Below are 23,947 nucleotides of genomic sequence, written 5' to 3'. Positions count from 1 at the left end.
TTTCAATTAATTCATGCCACAAGATTGCATCATTGCATGGGAATAGGCTATGATGAGATATGACCATATCGGAATCCCGAAAAAGTGAATAAAGTAAATGGTAACTAAATTTTTTTTCTTGTACAAGCATGCAATTGGGTGACTGCAAAACGCAAACAGGAAGATGTATAGCAATTAGATGTTGAATTGTTAACTCATCAGAGTCAAACTATGAGCATTTACATCAGCAAACCCGGAAATGAGTTCAAAAGACCAGAAAAAAATTCTTTGGTATGCCTGTAATTTCTATATTTAAAAAAGAAAAGAAAAAAAAACTTTGCACCAGCTCGACTCATCGGAACTCCTCTGGAGATAAATGCGCAGTAAGAACATGTTTGTTACTCAGTTCCGAATCACAGGGACCCATTTTCTTCCATATTTGTCACGAGTTATCAATTTCCATACGAGAATAGAACCCACAAGCAAAAGAATCTAGCTTCTACTGTTTCTATGGACGAGGCGCAAGAGATTGAAAATTCAATCATCACATTTGGGAAGCAGATGGGCTTAGTTCAGAGGAAGCAGTCGGCGTACACGAACCTTGAGAATCTGGAAGGGGGATTATCTTCAACTCTAAGCCTCTGATCAACTTTGCAGCTTGTTTCGAGGACATGTACTGTTCATATTTATCAAAGTAAATAAATGATGCAAGACTGTCTCTAAAATCTAAATAGCAGAGATTAGTGTCATTCCTAAGGTAAATGAAAGTTTAGAAGATTGAGGGACAACTAAGTACAGGCATGTATAGAAGAAAGAAGAGACACACTAGAATAACACTAGTAACAGATGCAGCTGAATAACGATGGCGCTGCAAGATTGCCCTTACTTAACTGCTGTTGTACAGGATAAAGGATGCGCTACATTGTTTTATTTAATCCAAGGTAGACCTAAAATGAACATCTGAAGTAAATCTGAACCCAAAATGGACTAATATGAAACAACCAGATCTAAGATGACCTGAAAAAACTAGTTGAAATTTAAATAACCACCGACCTATAGCCACTAATCTGAAAACGACACAAGTCCAAACTGCCCAGAACCCGAAATGATCCGATAACACACAAATTATGACTTGAACCTTTAATGGCCTGACCAAAATTATCCATTTACCAAATCTGGACTCCACACAAGTTAACCGATGGAAATAACATGCTCCTGGCTCCTGCCATCGTACATAATACCCGTTATGTACTTACGTTCCAGATTGTGGTTACGTTATTCATTACACAATGCCCAGAGAAAACACTATCTTCATCAATCCATTCAAGTGTTTGGTTGGAGCATTTTGGAATGGAGTTAGATACTTGATGCATTCTAACTCCATTCCAACCCCTTGGAATCTCATACCCACATCTCCCCCCAAGTTTCTAACTCCATTCCATCCAATATTGTTATTCTTCTCCATTCCAAGGTTGAACCAAACAAGTATGGGTATCTAACTCCATACCACAATGGATTTACACTCAATTCTAATCCATTCCAATACGTTGAACCAAACGACCCCTAAGTTGACTTAATCTATACTAACTATTGTTTTCCGTGAAGAAGTATTTGAACCATGTTTATTAGCATTTATGTTGGATTAGTTGTGAACAAAAAAGTGAAACAAGATACAAGCTACACTAGAATAGTAGAATACCATCCAAGGATAAAGCGGGAATTTAAGATTCACCGCAGTTGGAAAACATTTTTGCAGTTACGCCCCAATTGAATGTGAACCATTATGTTACCATCGAGATGTCCTGGTGCCGAGATTTCACAACTATTATGTAAACTCGATCGGTACCTCATTTTTTTATAAAATGGGTCAACTACTCACCTGTACATACAAATGATAGGCGGATAACTTCAACAGTAGCGAGAGTCACTTACCTTCTTAACAAAGCCATTGATCTCTTCCTCCGTAAGACCTTCATCATCTCCAGCATCATCTTCCCAACCAAGAGCACGTAAAAATTCCAACTCTTCAGCAGTATGGATGACCTCCACGGGACTCATAACACTCTTCCCTTGATCAGAAGGGCTCTTCACAATTTACAAGCATCACCATTACATTTCCCCTCACCAGTCTCAGAGAGTACAACTGAACTGCAAGCTGTATCCTTACTTTCAACTAAATTCTCCATACTAGAGGAAACAACTGTACGAGTATCCACATCTGCAGATGAGCTGGCCAGAGATTTCTTCCTCATCAAGTTAAGGAAATCATTCCGACTGCGAAGCTGGGCCTGGGACATCCGCTTATCTACCACGGGTTTCGCATTCAAACTATAACCAGCGGCCTTTCGATCAGTGACGGGATGTTTTATATTGTTTGCATTCTTAAAAGGAACAGAGTTGAGTGAAGGAACGCCAGTGGATGGGCCGTTTGCAACTGCTTGACCCCCAAGTTGTGCAGAAGCAATTTGTTGTGACCCATTCTTAGGCCCAGTTACACCATCATTGGACCTTGCAGCTGTCTTAGGTTTCAGCTTATCGGATGGATTAAGTACCTAAAGAGGTGGTTTTACATCGTCAAGTTAATTTCTTTTGGAAGAAAGTTTCTATCAAATATAAAATACGCGAGAGTGAGATTGGAACATGACAAACACGCACACACATGACATTAAAAGAGAAAAAAAAAACAGGAAATCAGGCAATAGTGAAGAGAGCATCAAAACTTCAGTCTCTTGGAAGAGTGAGAATGGAAGATGACACACACACACACACACACACACACACACACACACACACACACACACACACACACACACAAAAAAAAAAATCAGGCAACAGTGAAGAAGGCATTAAAACTTCAGTCTTAGCACATAACATTCCCTCGAACACCCCAAAGCCCACAATATTCAAAAACGAGTCAGCCCATTGGTATCTATTCAATACTCCCTCCACATACTCATTTTCACCCCATTTCAATAAAATACTCCTCGCATATATTAGAGAAAAGGGGTGAAAACGATTGTGTGGAGGGAGTACCATTTAAAAAGTCTCGTCAAATCTTACAAGATTACCAACCTCTGCCTACGGGAAACTCGGATCATTTTATCCTAGACAGTGATGATAAAAGTCAAACTATGACTGATCCTACATAATCTCATCAAGCCTTACCACAAAAACACTGCCTGACCGACATTGTTACCCCAAATAGTTTGATGGGTCATTCACAGCTCCAATCAACAAACTACGGTTTACACACTCAAATGAAGGTCGATTACATCCCTCGTGTATTACAACTTGCAACGCCTTCCTAGACACTTCAAAGGCAGAAGCAAAGTATAATCTAAAATAGGGGATCACGGGCTAAATAAAATTTAGAGCATGTAAATCAACTTTAGTAGGAAGCAGAATCCACACCCTCAGCCCTAAAGAAACAACAAAAGAGGTATATCAAGCTATTTAAAGTAATTACCACAAATGACTCCGAAAAATCCCGGATATAGCATTCTAATAAAGAGGAACTAGACACAATCCTCAAAAATATTCATCTCACAACAACATTCTTTATTCTATGATTTAAGACCATGCCATTTAATTTTACCTAGCTGATCATGATAAGAATTTCACAGGGCACTATAGAGCCACGATTGGATCCAGTGACTATAGCTACATTGATCTTAGTTTTGAGAAGGCGCACTGAGGCGATGAGATCCCAAGGTGACAAGGCGGGCGCCTTATGGACACAAGACGCGCTGATTTTTCAAGCGAACATATATATTTTAGAATGAAATTTTGTGTAACAATAGTCCCTTTTTGTTTTAAAGAGGGCTAAAATGTGTGTATAAATGAAAATTATGGATAAGTGGGAGAAGACAAGGGTAAAACAAAAGACTTTGGAAGAAAAAAAAAATAGAATTGCATAGTAATGCGCCTTGGTGCGTCTCGTGCGCGCCCCACTAGTTGCGCCTTGTGCGTCTTAGCTGCACCTTTTGTATCCCGTGCGCCTTGGGCACCGATTTGGCTGACGCCTTACTGCGCCTACGGGTGCCTCAAGCTCGCTTTTTAAAATGAAGCTACCAAACGGCAGTAAAGGAAGACTCACACTAGTCCACGTCAAAAGAAAAAACAAAAGGCCATAGTGATTGATTGGCAAAAATTCATCTCCATAGGCTTGTAGTGAGCTCGAGATGCAGAAAATTTATTGCATGTCTAAATTTTATATAGAAATACGAGCGACATTTACTGAAATAAAAGTGTTCGCGTTTTATGACTTTCACAGCTTTTTCTTAGATTTATTTTTAGATTGACTATTTTACCTTGCTTCCTTTTCTTTTTTCTCTACTCTACCCCTTTCGTTTTATTTTATTTAGTTATGCAAGTGGTCAATGACGGTTCCAAGAGATATTCATTTTGGCCGACACAAATCATTTTGGATTAATGCGTTGCTATTTTTGTTGTTAATGTAAAAAATCTTAATTGTTCGGCAATTTGAATAAACATAAACACGAGATATCTAGGCATAAGATATGCTAAAATATCGTTTCGTATGATAAAGAGCTAGACCCAAAAACAATTACACCAACGTGATCAAGAACAACATGAAATTCTAGGTTCAATAAAATTTTGGTGGGGAAAAGTACAATGCTCAAGAATTCATAGTTAGATTTTAGATTTTGTAACTATGTATCACTTTTGCTCCTCCATCCCCAAAGCTTCATGTGGCACTTTTCACAAATTGCTGCTTAAAATTCAAGTTTTCGTCAATTTCCCTTCCCTTCAAAAGAAGCTCCACCTACTATCATTAAATACTACCCACAGTCACTGCAATAGTGTCCCTGTACCAGCTTCAAGTGATCAAATAAAGATGACTATATTATGCACATTTTGCCCACGGTCTACTACTAGAACTAGATGAATGATGAATATGTAGCATTCACACTGAATACAACCAGATCTATCAAGAAGTAATAAAAAACACTAATGCATAAAATGCTTGTAGACTGTATAAGTTCAACAGTCAAATAAAAACTTCCCCAATGGTATACACTGACCAAATACACAGCTGCTGACAAGACACTAACACTAAAAAGAGAGATCTTCAATTGTGAAAAGATAATAAAGGAACCATCTAATTTGCAGGTACGCCTCTTTACAAAAAGATCTCCACGTATGCTCGGCATTAATTAACCCTTAAAATTAACACAACAAATGACAGAAAAATGCGAACGTAGATATGAAGCACAAAACCTCCCCATACCAACCAAAACTCAAAAATATCAAGGAAGATTAGAACATCACATGTCAATAAATTTTTAGGTCACTAAGATTAAGCATAAAGGCTTATAATCCTGACGAAAGAGGTGAAACACTTTTAAAAAATGCACACAACATTAATTTCATTAACTTTGAAATCAAAATAGATATGTGTTCTCTTGCATATACAAAATCACAGTTGATACATATCCATGTATATGTAAACAAAAGCCTACACATACTCCACAGACCACTAAAGATTGATAGTTATTGATGTCTGGCAAAAATTATGATGTGCACAAGTCATTTTCAGAAACTAGAAGACAAATAATAGAAGTAGTGAACTTCAAAGCAAACGAAGGACAAACGCTGTGAGAAGACTGAGAACCAAGGAAAACAGGATAAAGCACGGAGTAATAGATCTCATTTATAACCAATATTTTTGCCACATCAGGCAACTCAACAGAAATTAAACCTATGTGCACTTCAGGCATTGTCATCCCAGCTTTTGTAGTACATGTTAGGTCTTAAACACACTCAATATAGTTAGAAAAGTTTCATTGAATAAGTGTTTGTACTATTTTTAAAGGAGATAGTAAATTGTTCATGTAAAGCAAGTAAAATAATGTTAAATTAGTTTCTTGTGTTTTTAAAACTGGCGTTACATATTAAAAGTCTGTTCTATCAACTTAACCAACCCATCTATAAATGGTAGTGCATAACTAACATATATGGAGTACTAGCTAAAAATCTAGAGTTTCACTGTTAATACTTAATAGTAACGAATCACCTAAATATTAAGTAATGGTAATATTTGCTTGCCATAAAGATATACAACACCTACGGAAAAGAACCGAAGTAGATAAAGCTGTTAACAATGAAAATACAACCAGCAAAGCAAATTGAAAAGCAAGATTCAGCTACAAAGACTGATACCATTTTTTGAGGCATTGAGGGAGTCATAGGTATCAGCTTCTTGTTGCCCACAAAACTTAATTCCTCAGACCTATGTGCCTGCAGAGAATGTCGTACAAGACCATAAAACTTGCATCATTCAGCAAATAGTTATCGTGGCAAAGAAATAAAGTACGACAAAAATATTGAAAAGATAAGTACCTGTGGAACACTGAGGGATCGCACAGGAGCCTGAACCAATGCTTCAGTCACGTTAGACACATTCGAGCCAGCAGCACCAGATGATGAAACAGAAACCATTGCAGATGGATCATTAGAAGCACCACAAGATTGTTGAAGCCCATCTGGAGAACTAACAATATTGCTTCGCGTAACTCCTACAGGCACTTTCACAAGAGGAGATGTCCACCTCTCACTGCCCAGCAAGGGCGGGTTCTTAATGGACAAACCTTGAACACCCTTGGTCAGTCCAGGTGAAGGAACTCTGATTATATCAGGCGTCGTACTTCTCTCATCAGATTTAAACAATGGAAACTTTGTTTCAAATGACGCCTGAGTGTCAACGGAGCCACTACTAACAGAAAAGGATTCATTCCCATTGCTGTTAATATTATTGCTCCGGGTCCTCAGATCAGAGACAGGTCTACGCTGAAAAGACTCAACAGCCCTCCCAGAAACCATGGACTTTGAACGTCCTAAAGAGCCCTTCCCAGACCTCCCACCAGTAATATTTGTCAAGGGATCAGAATAGTCAAAACCCCAAGTATCACCATCATCTAGCTTTTCCCCATCTTTGCTACCTTGATTTCTAGTAAAACTGCTATACGAACGCGAGTAGGGGTTTTTATCATGCCTAATAGACGAGCCATTGCTGCTAGAGCTTCTTTGAGAATTGCTTGAAGACCTCCTTTCTAGAAAAAAGAAATGACGGAACATCAGACTTCCTGGTGAGGAGGAGATCTTTGACATCCTATTTCATTTAAAATAGTCCCAATAACAGGTCGACTAAAGCAACATATGCAGGATACTCGTTTTAAAATCCGCAGACTCAACCAAAATAAGGATAATCTTAACTATTTATAGAAAGTACTTAAATACGAGCAAAAACCAATATAAGAAACGAAAATCCAACAATTACCTGCTTGCGATGATACAAAATGGTTGCTCACACCACCACCACCTCCTTTGCTTCTCAGCCACTCCGGAACTAAACTAGGTTCACTTTTTTCCATAACGAGACCAGAGCATGATACGGAAAGTATCAACAAAATCCGAAAAATCTTCCCTCAACTTCTCCAGCCACTTCTAATTCATATAAAATGGACACCACCAAACCTTAATAATTTCGCTCCAAACAACTTTTCCTAACACAAACTTCTCTCAAAACCCTAATCCGAATTCCTAAAACGAAATTAACCAACTCTTTATCACAATCTATCTCCTCCAATTTAACTTCCTACTAAACCTTTAAAACCAATGATGTTCTACCAAATAACTCTTTTTATTCCCAAAACCCTACTTCTATCAATCTTACAATTCTAATTTCCGATACGCATTCACGAATCAATGGTGCCAGCAGCAAACATAAGAATGATCACCCTAAAGCTAACACAACCAAAAATGCACAAAAATAACACCAAATCACATGCATTCATATGCCTCCATCATCAACCAAACAATCTAAAATATCGGCACGATAACAGAAACCATCAATTCATCCTTATAAATTCCCTAAAACCACAAAACATCAACAATTTCCTCACAAATACGCAATAAATTCAAAGAAAACACAACAACACGGTCAAAATCCCTAATGTATCAATCAAATTCACCAGAACAAAACACAAACCGATCAATTTTAATTCCTCAGATGATTAAACAAAACCTACAAAATTAAATTCAAGAATTCAATTACTTCCCTCAACAATGCCGAGTTACGGAATAAACGATTGTATAAAGCTTGAATTAGACTTCAATGGCGGAAAACAAGAGAAAGAAGGATTATAAAAGAGGGGAAAATTGGAGAGAATTAGGGTTTTACGACGTTGAAGTAGAGAAAGAAAGGTTTATGTATGCAGTTGAGCAGCAGATGAAGAAAAGGAGGAAAATAGCAGTTTCAATTTTTGTTTACTACTACAAACTCTTTACAAGTGTGAATTTCGTGCTCCTTTTGCTCAACGTAACGCCTTCAGGCTCCCACTACCCGATACTTTGACCCTAACTGACTTTTTTTCTCGGATCGGATATCGGAAATTTTGGATAAAACGGTTTATGCTATAAAATAGTGTGTGAATGGAATATTTGATTTGTTTTGGTTAGTATGGTTGTATACTGAAATAGTGTGTGAATGGTATATTTGATTAAACGGTTTGATATATTTAATTTTAGAATAATATTTGCGTAGAATCGTGTATTTCCGTTAGGGCGATGATTTATGAGTCGTTGTAAGTTGTTTTGTTCAGGTATGTTTTGTTTTAAGCGCAGAAACTTTTGTAAGATAGTTCAAAACTACTATTTGACTTATATGGATCACGATCTCTTTGTGAAGTGGACCGGAAACTAATTTTTTGTATACTCTAGTCCATTTAATCATAATTTTTTTCAAAATATGGCAACTCGTATATTAACTCAGGTGAGTGTCTCATAACATCCTTTTTCTCCAATTCCTAACTCAATCCCGTATATTGATATATACATAATATCACGTTTAAATCCATTTCATTCTGCTTACTTAAATCAACAATCGTTCATAACTTCATATATGTACACTTTTGATCATCTATCGTTCATAACTTCATATATACTACACATTTTCAAACACATGAACATACTCTATCCACCTGATTTATACTAAAAAAAAAACACATTAACATACTCCATTGCACTGCGTGCGTGTCGAAACAAATTACTACTAGTCTATAGTAACGTAAAACAAAATTTCTGAAATGATCTGCAGTATCAAATATCATAAACAAGTATATCGTGAACGATACTCACAAATCACATGTCCTAGGTGAACCAGAAACACAAAACATACTACCTTTGCCATGGCATTTTCTTTGGTTTCTCTTCTCATTGACTACAATTAAATGTTGAACAACGGTATGCAAGATAAGAAACAGACAGTACATCAGCGCCCTACTTTCAGTTGAAAAAACGGAGATTCTGTTTCCAAATGCCCCAAGATGAAAACTACGTTGAGAAAAACATCGAAAGACTGGTACTTTAGAATAGATAGAAGAGGGGCCACTTTAATGAGTCATTTTGACTTACTCGATCATAATCCAAAGCTTGTGGTTTTTTGTGGAAAGTAGGATCAGAACACAGTAAATTTCATTTATTTTTCCAGTCATTTCGTTAAGTATAAGAAAAAATACGCGTACTGAAGAAAGTGAAGAGTCGTAGATAAAACGGAAAAGGGATCCCCCAAAAGAGCCAATTAACCAATGAATTAACCTCTGCAGACCATAACAAAGCTCTATCCTAACTTTTCTCCAGCATTTCAAAAAACTAAACCAGATATTGACATCAGATAACCAGAACTCAGAACTGGAAACTTATTGTAAGAACTGTCAAATCACATTTGTAAAGGGTCCCTAACCAAAAAGTTGCATGAAGCTGCTTGTATATCCAATCTCTACAATGATCTTTCTACTGAATATAGGTCTGGAGCAAGAAATAACGTCCTTGCGATTCCTTGGATCAAGTCGTTCAAAGTCGACTCAAGCTTCTGTCTGAGAAACAGATGTGTTTGGTTCATTAGAAGAAGAGCATCCAGCTTGTGAAAATAGCTTTGCCTGTAGGAGACGACACAGTCTGGAAGTTGCTCCCTGCTTCATGACCTGAAGAAGAGAAAAGATTGCATGTCAAAAGGCAAACAAAAATACCCACAATTCCATGCAATGTTTTGCAGGTAAAGTGATTGAGAGGTGGTAGATTCTGAACTGCGCTTGAAACCCGAGGCACTAAAACTTGCCCTTAGGACCTCGCTTAACACAAAAGAAAATACAGTGCGAAGTTTTCAACTTGAAATTTCAGTCCTAAAAGGGCATCGAAAATCCACCAGTGAACTTCCAATGCATGGTTCCTAATTTCACTTCACTATATCCCTAGGATGCAGTCAGGTTTAACAATGTAAAAATAAACCTCCCCCTGTGATTGCAGTCATGTAGTAGTATTGTAGTATAAATGCGGTCATGAAACCTTGACAACCTTGATAACTCTGTTGTGATTCGGTGTCACGACCCGAATTTACTGTAATGGTGCCGCTCAAACTCACAAACGGTTCCAATCCCGACATCAAACGCAGTCATCAAGATACAGAAAAAAGATGGAAATCCTGCATCATTTCATTCTAAAGTAAAAAAAAAAAATAGAGAGAGAGAGAGAGAGAGTGTGTGTGCTTACTTCATTATAGAAGGCCTCTATCTCTTTGTTTGTAAGCCCTTCTTCACCATCCTCCGCGTTATCCTCCCACCCAAGAGAAAGTAAAAACGCTCTCTCTTCTTCGTCATCAATTTTCATAGAGGGAGACAAATCATCAGACACTGTACATGCTTCGCCATTACAATTCAACTCACTTCCAGTTTTATCAGGAGTCACTTGAATGCAATCCAGCTCCTTTACTTCTTTTTCCAGCTTGTCTATCACATCCAACGAGGCAGAAGCTCCAGAACCAATGGATCCCGAAGTATTGTTCAGGGATTTCTCTCTCACAAGTTTAAAAAAGTTACTGCGAGAGGTTCGCTTATCAACACCAGGCAAAATTCTTGGGTTTGACATGTTCTTTGATGGAGAGCCAGTAGAATGACCATTAGCAACTCTGATATTATTGTTAGTGGTTGGAATCTGAAGATCCTTCAAGCCAGAGGAAACACCGTTCTCCCGTCCAGGCTTAAGTACCAGCAGCTTGCCAGAAGGAGACTTTGGATCATCTCCTCTGACACTGGCCCCACGAACAGGTTGACTGCCAAGCTGTAAAGGTGCCAGATGATGTACCCCGTTCTTTGGGGTACCTGAAGTTTCAGTGGATCTCATAGTTGTCTTGGGCTTCAATTTATCGGATGAAATAAGAGCCTAAGGGAGAGAGGAAAATGAGAAGATTATATACCAATATTCTATATCTATACAAAAGAAGCATATCTCACTTCATAAAACAAAGTACTGCAAAACCTTTCGGCCCCTCCCCCCACCCCTAGAAAAATGTACTACTATAAACTGGAAACTAACAAAAGGAGATATGAAGGTTAAAGCACATACTTAAATGAAAATGACGTCATCTTTACAAAGATGCTACTCGTAACAAATAGAGAAATCGAGAAGATTCAGCCCTTGAAACCTAAATCTAGGAAACGTCACTCACAAAGTCACAGGGCCACAAACTCAGAACTGGCAACAAAATGAAGCAATTGATGTGTTTAAGATGACACCGACCTAAAAGTTACACACACACACCAAGCAGGCATCCACAAATTCATACCCGTTTATACAAGAAAGAAGGCTCAAGACAACTGTTTACAATTCAGACCAATTGAATAACTACCTACAGTGGACAATAAAACACAATTCCTCAGTGAATGATCTCAATTATACGGATAGCATCAGGAATGATCACCAATACATCACCAAATGTCATTCAAGTCAAAACTGATGCAAAGACGAGTCAATTCTTATACCCTAAACCTTCAACAAGACTAGCCCTAAAATCTATTAAATGCTAGTTGGATAACCAAAAGTCCAAAACCTAGAACCTCTTATATAGTACATTCATGCACCCCATGGAATATGATTTTACATGCCATTATGCCAGTATAGTATAATGATTATTTTTCGTTTCAAGGAAAAGAAAAATAAAAAAAAGAGCTTCAAACGCTGATAACTGAAATCACCTGCTTACAATGAATTTTATAATGAGAATGCAACTTTAATTTGATTCCCTCGCCTCTTAGCAGCTAAATCATCATTAAATTATATGGAATTTTGACGAATGTTGCATCCCAAAGTCAACAATTTTGAAAAATGTTGTAACCTTAGTAACATTGGAAAACGTTTGATCTAATAATCAAAGCTCAATAAGTTGGAATCAAGTCAAACCACAATACACAAGAATTCAAACTTTTTAAGATAACTGATATCTAGCTTATATTAGGGCAGCAAAATAGGGGAAGAGGTAAACAAATACACACCCTCCGCCAGCAAAAAGAATTAAAAACAGTGGCAATTCGCTATAAAAATAAAATAGAGAAGCGACATACAAAAGATTAGAAAGCATGTTCTTCAAATTCTATCGACCAGGTAAATAATCAACCATCAACAGACCTCTAATCATAAAAAGCTGGCAAAAAGCAGGTCAACAACGAGCAAAGACAAGCACGCTAGAAGAACAAATATATTCTGTATAGACACGAGTAGGGCTCCAACCATCCACGAGTTACATAACAGCCCCACCCAAACAAAGTGATTGCACATGGGATGTTTCTATTATCATATACTATCCTTCATTTGGAACTTGAATAATACTGCAGCACTGCAGAAACAGTTACACTGACAGACAAGCTAAAAGGCCAGATTTCAATCTACTAATAACTACACAATACATGTCAACACAACAAACAAGCTTTAGAAAATCTATTGACTCTGAGCCTTTTTATATGAGAACACACAACACATCTGAAATATGAGGGTAGTACCATACAAGCTAACACCTTAGAAGAAGATACTCACTGTAGTTTTAGTCAACAATGGTGTCACAGGAATCAACTTCTTGGATTGTGCAAGAGCCAACTCTTCTTTCTGCAACTGAGCAGACGGCTTCAAAAACAGTACAATGACAAAGTTAAGCAAATATTAATTTTGATCAAACAAACTGAACGACAAAACAAGAAGTGCAGTACCTGTGGAGCATTATGAGATTGTGCAGGTGCCTGCACTAATGTTTCTGCCATATTAAGACCAAGTAAAGTGTTTGTCGAAACTGACGCTGAACTAGAACTAGCAGCAGCAGCAGCAGCAGTAGAAGATATGGATCCACCACCACTGTTGCTTCCAGGACCAGTGGGCGCCTCAGCGAGAGCAGAAGTCCAAACTTCACCGCCAACTGATGGTGGGTTACCAATGGAAAAGCTTTGGATACCGCGACTCAAGCCAGGAGATAACACTCTTACAATATCTGGGGTTTTAGGCCTCTCTTCAGCCCGAAGCTCGGGAAAATCCCTTTCAAATGACCCCTTATTTGTGCCAGTAGCACTGCCACCAACAGAGTAAGTTCCGTTATCATGATTCTTATGGACGCCATTTCTCATATCTGTAGGACTCCTTTGCTGTGGCGCCTCACCCTGTTTCCTTGAAATCAATGACTTGGAACGTCTTAATGGATCCTCAACTTTTCCCCTAATCATTCCCCTCAAAGGATCAGAGTATTCCGAATCCCAAGTTTCACCAATTGTTGACCTTTCTCTATCCCTATCACGATGACTTCTGGAAAAACTACTGTAGGACCTTGCATAGGAGTTCTTGTCATGCTTACTAAACCCATTACCATTTGAACTTCTCCTAGAATTAGATGGACTACTACAACCTAGAAGAGGAGAGTGCAAGGAATCAGAATTGTTGATACTCTTCGAAGATCTATTTATCGGCAAGGCCAAGACAGGGCCATCTACAACAACAGATATATACAACGAAATAAATACTGTATCCAAAACACATTCTACAAACTCTAAACTACAACAATTCTACAACAACATAACCCAGTTGCATCAAAGGCTCCCACAAATAGTAGGGCAATGGGGTCAGTTGTACACAGCTTTAAAAATGAGTTAACACAAAGAGGTTGTTTTCAAATGACCCAAAATGAAAATTGCAACAAATGACTGATAATTCACAATTAAAGGAGGTACAACAACTTTAGTGAGCCAAAATCAAATGAAGCAAATGCATAACCAAATGAATTTTGAATAAGCACCTGCTTGTGAAGATGCAAAATGGTGAATTGAACCGCCACCTCCATTACTTCTCAACCATTCTGGAACTAAACTAGGTTCACTTCTTTCCATGGCGTGCATTGAGCATGATAGTGATTGTACCAACAAAGAGTCGAAAAACCTACTCCAGCCTCTGCCACAAATATAACCTCAAACAAGCCAAAACTGCCTATCTCACACTACCTACGAATCCAAACCCAATTTCCAAACCCGGTGTCTAATTGTAAACCATCACTAGTCTCGCTATCCCAATTCCGTCACTTGCCTACTCTAGTCCCCTATCTTCTTACCTCCAAGAAACTACCCCAAATCAAGACGGTCCTATTTAACTGTACAGTTCAAAATCAGGGTTTCCAGCTAATTCATGAGCATAAACGAACAGCACAATCAAACCAAACAAATCAAAGACGGAACCAAGCACGAATCACTTCTACGCCACCATCTTCGAATCGAAGATGGATTTGCAGAATCACAAAACACCACCCACTTCAACAAACCCTCATGATTTCCACCATACTAAAAAAAAAATATTCTCTAATATCAATAAAAATCACAATAATAAACCGCAATATAACAAAATTGCCAAGTTTTACCCTATATAGCTAGAAACCCTAATTTCAGATGATCACAATTTCAACAAACAATAATAGGGCACAAACCCTGATGCCTAATTAATCGCAAAAATCAATTAACGCCGCAATTAACAGTTTCAATTCCAATATTATATAATTAATACCCTCCTCCAAATCTTAAATGAAATCAGTAATCGAAACAAAATTAACGAAAATTAAATTAGGGATTTTTTTAGCCTCAAATAAATTAAATTGGGGAAAGAATTAATTTCCGATAGTTGTTCGAGGGATAGGGATGTTAATTGTGTTTGAATATGAATGTAATTGTAAATTGTGATACGAAAGTGTTTGATTAGCGGAGAGAATTGGGGAATTTTCCCGGTGATGAAAATTAGGGTTTTTGTTGTTTTGTGAGGGAGATGAGAGAGATTGAAGGAGATTGCAGTTTGTTTTTCTGGAGAGATACAAAGCGTATGGAGAATCACCTTCTTTGCGATGACGGATTTTCGACCATTTTTTTAATTAAAAAACAATATTCTTTTATTTATTTTATTTAACTTTTCTATAAACAAAAAATATATGAAATCGACTTACCGTTACCTTATCGGGTTGTTAATTTTTTTTATTTTTTTTAATTAGGTAAGAAAACTAGATTGATACTCTAGGGTAGAATCAACTTATCTCCACCAGCTATCAAACCACCTCGAAAGATTTGGACATAAATGTCCAATAAGAATAAATCAACTTAATCTCAATCAATCAATACATATATATAACCTTTTCAAGCGATATTAGAGAGTCAACTTTTTAAGAATTCCTAACAAGAAAGTAGATTTGAAACAAATTTAATAAAATTATCCTAATAAAAGTAGATTTCTTATAAAGTTATCCTAATATAAAACCACATTAAGGCCCTGTTTTGTAAACAATGATTAATATTAAGCGAAGATTTGACTAGCATAATGATTTAGCGGGTTTGACTAATTAAATGTTTTAGAGGTGTTTGGTAATTGTGATTTTAGATTAAATTGTTTAGATTCTTTGTAAAATGACAAATAAGGGTATGAATAAATTATTTATTAAATATATAAAAGGAAGGTTAGTATTTTTTAAGGGGGTAAATAAGACAATATTTTTTCTTTCAATCAATAATATATATATAAAAGCGAAAGATAAACTTTTCATTAACCAAACGCGAAATATATTAGAAAAACATGTCCAACTTTTTATGCCATTCCTAACAAGAGTAGATTTCGAAACAAATTTAATAAAATTATCCTAATAAAAGTAGATTTCTTAATATTTTAATAAAGTTATTCTAATATAAGTACATTAAATTTATTTTAATAAGATTATTCGAGTAGGTGATACTCAAAATACACAATGTAATTAATTATATGGTATATATTAATTATAATATAAACATTATTCATATACTATTACCTCGTTTGGTTGCCCGCGGAAATACAACTCCATAGGAATATCGAATTCATGGGAATTAAGCTCCAGCATGAAATTCACGTGAATTTAGCAAATCCGTTTGGTTGCCTATGTAGGAGTTCAATTAACACAGGAGTTTAGAACTACCTGGGGGGACTAGGTAATTCAACTCCTCCATTATGGGGGAGTTGGAAAATCATGTGATTTTCAAACTCCTACATTTTGCCAAAAAGAGGAGTAACCAAACAACCTTCAATTTTGCAATTCATGGGATTTCTATTTTCCTACATTTCTATGGGGTAATCAAACGAGGCATATATCGAGTTAATTAGATTTTACTCCCTTTTGAAATTCACACTTTTAAAATTACTCCCTTTTGATTTTTTGCTAAATTACTCACAAGTTGCATTTATTCCTTTCAAAACTCCAATTTAAGTGACCTATTTCGTCTGTTTTTGAACTTATTCTGTTTGCGCCTTAGCCAATTTATATACTTTGAAGGTATAACTATGTAGACAAATGGATGAAGAGTTCAAAAATAGAGAAAATAAGTCACTTAAATTGAAATTTGGAGCAATTTTAGAAGAAAAAAAATGCAACTTAAGGGAGTGATTTTAGCCAAAAAAAAATCAAAAGAGAGTAATTTTTAAAATGTAGATTTCAAAAGGGAGTAAAGTATAATTAACTCTACTATATCTTAAATTTCGTTTGTCATACTAACTGAAAAGTTAACTGGAACCTAAAAATGTAGCTTAAAAGGTAATTGAAAATTAAGAGGTGATAATTTAATTGATTAAGCCAAAAATGTTTGGCAAACTAACCGAAAGGTAGCTGTTTTTTTGGTAAAATGATATAAAAGAACATAATAAGTTCTCTATATTTAATATTATAAATTGAATGAATAAAAAAAAACAGGTAACTTATTTCTCACATGCTACTCATATTTTGGTAAATAATTTATCTATCAAATATTTACAAAAAAATTAAGATAAATGAAATTTTGCTCAATAGCTAATTTCTTTGAAATCTACACCCCTTACTAAAATATGAGTAAGGAAATTTACTGTTCGAAATGAACAGTACCTGTGTGCATCACTTTGCCTGTTTTTCAACAAAAACGCACCGTTTTGCTTGCCCTCATAATATTCTGCCTTTATTCTGTTTGTCTCTTAAGACTCGCCTCAATCATCTCCTGGACCTTTCTCCACCACAACTCTAAAAACTCAATCACTCTCTCTACAATCTCAAATGAGTTACTCTCTAATCTTCATCTTCAGACCATATTATCACCCCCAAAAAACCCCAAAGCCATCAAACCTAAATCCTAACCCTAATTTCAACAATGTCTGATAAAAATGGGAACGGAAAGAAGGCGCCAGCTCAATTGATTGTATTTTGTACATAACTCACGTTTTACTCTAAACCCAGAAACGAATCGAATTGAAAAGGTTACTTTTTTTCATCCAGGTTTGTTGATTTTATTTATTAGTTTTTTGTTTGATTTTGTTTGTTTGATCTTGTTTAATGATCTTATTAAGTTTGATATTTTGAATTATGTTAGAGTGTGTTAGAGATTGATTTTTTATCTGAGTGATTTTAGTGGATTATTATTCTTATTTGATGAGTGATTTTGGTAGATTGAGATTAGCATCTCGATCTCTGGCAAAAATAGGAATAGAAAGAAGGCGTCGGATCAACTGGGAGAACTTCAGGGTCGATTAACGGCATCATACGCGAATTAGGAAGACGGGAAATCGAAGTTATGCCGTGGCGCTAACGCATTCGCCGTGTCCGGTATGTTTTTCCAATCATTGTCATCTGGGTTGTAATTTTCTCTTTGTTTCATGAGGCATGGGTTGTAGTTTGTCATTGTCGAAAACATTAATTTTCCGCGAATTACTTTGATCTATTTCAGATTGGGTGCCCATCTGATTTTGCAATTTGTGAAATAGCAATGTTGAATTTTTCATTAAAATACTACTCCCTTCGACCCAACTATGAAGGATATAAAGGTAAACAAATGAATGCGAGGAATGAAGTATTCTCTAACATGCTTCTATGTTGTTTCTTGTGTTTTCTACCTAGGTTGTTTGTTGTACCAAAGTTTGTTTCCGACATTTTAGCATTGACTTTTGGCGGTTGCTATGATATTTTACCGGATTTTTTTACGTTGGAATTCGAGTTTTTAATGTTTAGTTTAGTTTAGCTTATTCCACTCCACTAATATCGAGTTTTAGCCTATTTTAAAGTAACCATTTTTTACATAATATTGACAGATTTATTGAGGTTTCAAATAAGATTTATGCATATGACATTAGATTTTACGGAATCTCATAATTCGTTTTATGCATGAATGCGACGAATAAAGTATTCTCTAACATTGAATTCTGGTAATTGCAGGAATTCTTCAAAGCACATCCTGAATATGCGAAGAACTATGTCTTCATAACCGATGAATCGTATGCAGGACTTTAGAGTACACTAAGGAAACAAGGCTAAATAAGGAGCTCCTATTAACCTAAAGGTATACTGACTATACTCTTCTACTCTTCTCTATCACTTACTTTCTCCCTGTCTCCCCTTCTCCGTGAATTTACGAGCGGAGTTTCCTCCTTGTGATCAGGGGTTAGCCATTGGTAACAGTTTAACAGACCCTAAAATTCAATATCAAGCATACACAAGCTACGCTTTCGATAACCGGATAATTGGTCGGACTGAATATTACAGCATTAACAAGATGGTTCCAGCTTGCGAACAGACGATCAAACAGTATGGTATGACAAACCTATTTGTGTTTCTTTATTCGATTTAGCATTCAAACCTAGAGTTCTCAACACTTACAGCTGTTGTTTTGTTTTTGTTGGGAGTTTAGGTACCGATGGTAAAGACTCTTGCCTAACAGCGTATTTTGCTTGTACCAACAACTTCAACAAACTCATGGAATACGCAGGCGACAAAAATGTAAGTCAGTGACTATCCGACACAAGCGTTTGTGAAAGTGTTGGACTCCAAGAACGTCATATGACTAATACAGTCATTTCTGTTTGACCACCAGTACTAGGATATCAGGAAGAAGTGTGAGGGTGACCTCCGCTACGAATTTTCGAACTTGGAGAAGTTTTTAAATCAGGATTCAGTAGGGCAAGCTTTGGGTATTGGAAAAGTCGATTTTGTATTGTGCAGCGCAGAGGTATACGAGGATATGCAAATTGACTAGATGATAAATCTTGAAGTGGGGATTCCTGCACTACTCGAGGACGGGATCCAATGTATGATTTATGCGAGGCCGAATCGGCTAGGTATGACATGCAAACTCGAACTCTAGCTCCTCAAACTAACTTTTGTCGTATGATCTATGATCATCAGTTTGAAGTTCTTTGTTTTTGTGTATCGCAGGGAATTCAAGGTGGGTCCAAGCATCGGAATGGTCGGGAAAGAAGGATATCACATCAGCTGAACTGTGTCTTTCAAAGTAGATGGGGTAGAAGCAGGGCAACTAAAAACCCATGGATCCCTTGGTTTTCTCAAGGTATGCCCTCTTTGCCGTTTTACATCCAAAACCTAGCAAGGCTAACCTTACCTAATCCAACCTTGTTAACCGAAATGTATAACTTGAATATGCCGTCCCAAACATACCCTTGTCAACAAACATACCCAAAAAGTATGAACTGAAATTTAGAACGTTTCATTTCATACTTAAGGAAAAGGCCATAAGCTAATGAGACTTGATTCATTCTTTATCTTGACTTTCGAACAAGCAGAAGAGCAATTGATCGGTTAATTTATTAGAAAACAGGATACACTTAATAATTACTTAAACGTCAATAGGGATCAAGATGGGGAAGGTTTCATCCAAATATATTACAAGATATCTATGTTGTCATTAGTCTGAAGGCGAAGGCGGAGGGCCTGAATGTAACCAAATAAATTTCATGTTTTTTCCCTTTCAATATTTCGACTTTTTAAAAAAAATTATCGTCTTTACATTATTCAAGAATTTGGCTTAATTTTTGACGAGTTTATATGTTCTACTTTATTTTGATGGATGTCTGACTACTCGACAAGAGAGTTGATTGAACTCGCTAATATTAGGCCTAATTTGTCGTATGGTTGAATTACTCCACTCTCAGGTGAGATGGAGATGGAGGCGAGATGAAGATAGAGCCTCTGCCCGGAGCCAATTTCATGTGAGGTGAGTTTATGATCATATTGACAGGAAACTAGAATTTGATAAATAATCCGGTTCAATATCTGTTTATGAGTTTCAACGGTGATAATACAATTAGTTTGACGCTGCTTGTATGTCAAGAGTCTCTTTGTTTTTAAACGTAGAAGTAATTTGTTAGGGACCGAGTATATTTCTGTAAAATGAATAACAATAACAGTACAGAATAGCGCTTAGCTCTACATAATAATTTTATCTTAGACGTGTGTAAACTACTCCGTATCTATCTTTTGTAGTGATAGTATGGGCAAGATTTATTTAACTAGGTCTGTGTGATGTGACGATGATGTGATACCATTAATCTAGAAAGAGAGGAGAGGGGGGAGGGGTTGGTCATTATGTTGTTATTTTTAAAAAATATATCACGAGAGAGGGGGTGGGAGAGAGGGTAGTGTGTTTATTTTTTTTACCGAATATACATGAGAGAGGGATGGGGGGCACAAAGAGATGTCACAACGTTGTTAGTTTTAGCAAATGTACATGAGACCGAGTGAGAGCGGAGTACTTTAACAACTAATAGGAGGTTCGTAGGGCAAAGACAACCTATTCAAAACTTGGAAAATGCACGTGGTGCCCTTGAAGTTTGTCATTTTGTACGAAATACCCAAAATTTTGATTCGGAATACTTTAAGAGGTCATAACTCATGTTTACGAGATTGGAATGTGACGATTTTTTTTTTTCAAATAAATCGTCTTTTCGAGAACTACGATTTGAAGAAAAAAAATTCGAATTTGGAATTTGTGACCAAAAGATATGGTCACTCAAAGTTTTTTTGGTCAAAAAAACTTTTACAAAAACTCCTAGCCACTGGATCCAAATACGACAATTTTTTTTCCAAGTCGTAGTTCTCGAAAAGACGATCGTTTTGAAAAAAAAATGAAAAACCGTCGCATTCCGATTTCGTAAATACGAGTTATGGCCTCTTAAGTTTTCGGATCAAAATTCGGGGTATTTCGTGCAAAATAATGAACCTCAAGGGCACCATGTGCATTTTTCATTCAAACTTTAGGTATGATTGCAACAGTTTAGACTTATTCTCTTAAATGAATTTGCCTATGGTTAAGTAATTAAACTTCACTTAAGAACGGAGATTTTGACTATGTCGCTTTATTTTGATTATGTTGCTTTATTTGAGGTTTTGTCCCTTTTCTTTTCTACGCCATGGTGGGTTGAATTAGTAGTTGCTTGAAATGATATTTTGCTATGATGTCAATGACAAGTGAAAAGTCTTAATTCGTTACACTAAACTGAAGTAAAAGGATAGACTTGAAATTATCGAAAACCTTGTTGGCATGTTTGTTTAAGTGCTTTTGAGAGTTTCACATCAATTTTGTTGACTTGGAGTAATTGATATAATGATATGTAACTAAAATGCCGAAGTGGCCGAAGTATGTTTCAGGTTGTGCCCATAGTACATAAAAGAGACGACGATGCTGAAGTTAATGTCGAAGCCATGAAGAAAATGAGAGAGATTCAGAGATGGAGGTAGTTCTTAACAAATTTCACGTCTTTTAGTTGGATGTTTAACAACAATTTCACGTCTTTTAGTTGGATATTTAATTGGTTTGTACAGTAACTACGGAGTATAACTTATGAACTACAACTTTAATTCAAACTTATTTTTTGATCTCGGACTGGAATTAGGGCAAGCATCACGTTTACCTGAGGTTATTGATATTAAATGCCGAAATATAAGTTTTTTCAAACCATGATAAAAATCATGGACTTTCCTTTGCTTTTGCTCCAATTACAGCACTCAAAAATGGAACCTCTGATATGTAATGAATTGATTTCAAGCTTTCACTGAGAAAACATCTTTACTCTTGTGACAAAATTGTGTTTTGACTCTTTTTTAGATGGTCGCAAAAAAAGAAGTCTCAATTGCACCACTTTCCTAGCCTCGATGTGCTTAAGGTATAAACTACATTAGTAAGACTATCTTGGGGTACGGCGCGCGCCGTACAACAACTAGTAAAGCCTAAATATGAGATTTTTCATGATCTCCCGACCTTCTCATATCTAATTAATTAATTCTTGATGTTTTTTTTTGCTAATGTTTACGTATTTTTGACCCTATTGTTAGTATTTGATCTTACGTTCCATTTTTAATTTTATAATTTCCATTATAGTTATTGGTTCAGAATAAATATTAACAATTAGACATTGTAACACAAGGTACATATATACTCCAAAATCATGAGGAACATAATAAATAAGTAATTGGTTCAAAATAAATGTTAGCTTTCTACATAAGAATAAAAATTATTGTTAGCTCTACAATAAGAAAAAAGTAAATTAATTTGATCAAAAAGGAAAATTTATCACAAGTGTCCAACTATATCGCATTTGTCTTGGATGTAGCGAATATAAATAAAGTTTTAGACTCAAACTGAATTTTAAATCGTTCCAATTATGGGTGTTATATATGGTAAAATAATATCATAATTATTTGAGAAAGTTATAGAATAGACGACTATATGACATTTAAATGGAATGAAACTATTTTAAGATCTCCCAAAGTTGAAGTGGTTATGGTTTTGAAATTTTTTACTTGCGACAAGTAAGGGCATGTAATTTTCCTATTAAATACGGGTATGAGAAGGCCTGACATTCATCATGTCTTATCTCCCATTTGACATCCTTACTTTTAGGCGTCGCTTTTGTTTTCATTATGCGAGATTTGGTCGGGTATTTTAGTTGGTGTAGACTTTGGGAGTAAGATTCATTATCTTTTATTAGGAATTTCACACTAAATGTATTTCATCATCTTTGCAATGATCTTCCGTATTGCTTCTACACAATTGTTAATGCGGAAGTTTGATCATGATTTTCGACATATTAATGGTCAAAATTATAAAAGTTTGACCTCTAAGAAGCAAGGTGAAAGAGTTTAAGAAGGAGAGAGAGAGTATACATCATGAATTTTTTAAATATAACTCATAATAGTATGCTCAACCAAGTGTGGTATAACAGGGCCTGTCTTATTATCAATCGCCCTCGAAAATTCATAGTAGAAGGGAAGATACTTACGGGTTTCAAAGTCGGCAAAAAGTCCTGAACCCGAGGATAGTAATGACTTCCGTAGATACAAAGATTCTTTTCGTTCTTAAGCACAGACAATATACGTAGAGGCCTTGCTACGTAGACGTGACAAACATAGTAGGTCGTGTCGGGTTCAGGTGTCACGTTTAAATAGGTCACGAACTCTTCAACCCAAACCCGAACTAATTAAATCTCGTGTCTTGTTCGTGTCGATCCAGTTATATTAATAGGTCATCAAATCTCAAACCTCAACCCTAACCCGTTAATTTCGTGTCGTGTTTTCGTGTCATGTTATATTTGGAGTGTAAGTATATTTATGTGAGTAGCAAGAAAATTTGTGATTAATTTAGTAAATAGGTTATTCGTGTCGGGTTCGTGTGTAGAGTGTCCAACCCAAACCTAGCCCAATTAAATCTCGTGTCGTGTTTGTATCGATCCACTTACATAAACGGGTCGTTAAATGTCAACCCAAACCCGTTAATTTCGTATCGGATTCATGCCGTATTTTCGTGTCGTGTCATTGTTTGCCCGCTATAATGTTGCG

At 36.3% G+C, this 23,947-nt stretch overlaps 2 protein-coding genes across 3 annotated transcripts; both read right to left on the bottom strand.

Moving 5' to 3' along the window:
- Positions 1-134: 134 nt before the first annotated feature.
- LOC141639370 (uncharacterized) lies at positions 135-8,375 on the bottom strand. The gene is made up of 5 exons (XM_074448518.1): positions 7,280-8,375; positions 6,343-7,052; positions 6,163-6,240; positions 1,912-2,531; positions 135-655 (listed from the first exon to the last, which is right to left on the bottom strand). The coding sequence occupies exons 1-4, from the start codon at positions 7,371-7,373 to the stop codon at positions 2,067-2,069; spliced, it is 1,347 nt and encodes a 448-aa protein (XP_074304619.1). The 5' UTR covers positions 7,374-8,375; the 3' UTR covers positions 135-655; positions 1,912-2,066.
- A 1,172-nt stretch (positions 8,376-9,547) lies between these two features.
- LOC141639366 (uncharacterized) lies at positions 9,548-15,309 on the bottom strand. Of its 2 annotated transcripts, none has more exons than XM_074448514.1 (5): positions 14,105-15,309; positions 13,035-13,798; positions 12,865-12,951; positions 10,549-11,217; positions 9,548-9,983 (listed from the first exon to the last, which is right to left on the bottom strand). In XM_074448514.1, exons 1-5 carry the CDS (start codon positions 14,202-14,204, stop codon positions 9,864-9,866), a joined length of 1,740 nt encoding a protein of 579 aa, XP_074304615.1. In that variant the 5' UTR covers positions 14,205-15,309; the 3' UTR covers positions 9,548-9,863. The 2 variants fall into 2 exon arrangements, with proteins under 2 accessions (XP_074304615.1, XP_074304616.1); XM_074448515.1 differs by having other exon boundaries at positions 13,035-13,717; positions 14,105-15,192.
- Positions 15,310-23,947: the final 8,638 nt, after the last annotated feature.

Source organism: Silene latifolia, unplaced genomic scaffold (genome assembly GCF_048544455.1).
Source record: "Silene latifolia isolate original U9 population unplaced genomic scaffold, ASM4854445v1 scaffold_357, whole genome shotgun sequence".
Classification (NCBI taxonomy): Eukaryota; Viridiplantae; Streptophyta; class Magnoliopsida; order Caryophyllales; family Caryophyllaceae; genus Silene; species Silene latifolia.
The sequence above is the reverse complement of the archived record's forward strand: the minus strand, read 5'-3'. Positions and strand labels throughout refer to the sequence as shown.

What these genes read in the sequence shown, in the direction of transcription:
- LOC141639370 (XM_074448518.1), bottom strand. Translation starts at nt 7,373, where the DNA reads ATGGAAAAAAGTGAACCTAGTTTAGTTCCGGAGTGGCTGAGAAGCAAA. An exon ending in GATCCCTCAGTGTTCCACAG is followed by an intron (nt 6,241 to 6,342) that starts GTACTTATCTTT and finishes CATTCTCTGCAG; the next exon opens with GCACATAGGTCTGAGGAATT. An exon ending in CCTCAATGCCTCAAAAAATG is followed by an intron (nt 2,532 to 6,162) that starts GTATCAGTCTTT and finishes CCACCTCTTTAG; the next exon opens with GTACTTAATCCATCCGATAA.
- LOC141639366 (XM_074448514.1), bottom strand. Translation starts at nt 14,204, where the DNA reads ATGCACGCCATGGAAAGAAGTGAACCTAGTTTAGTTCCAGAATGGTTG. An exon ending in AATCTCATAATGCTCCACAG is followed by an intron (nt 12,952 to 13,034) that starts GTACTGCACTTC and finishes CTGTTTTTGAAG; the next exon opens with CCGTCTGCTCAGTTGCAGAA. An exon ending in CATTGTTGACTAAAACTACA is followed by an intron (nt 11,218 to 12,864) that starts GTGAGTATCTTC and finishes TCTCTCCCTTAG; the next exon opens with GCTCTTATTTCATCCGATAA.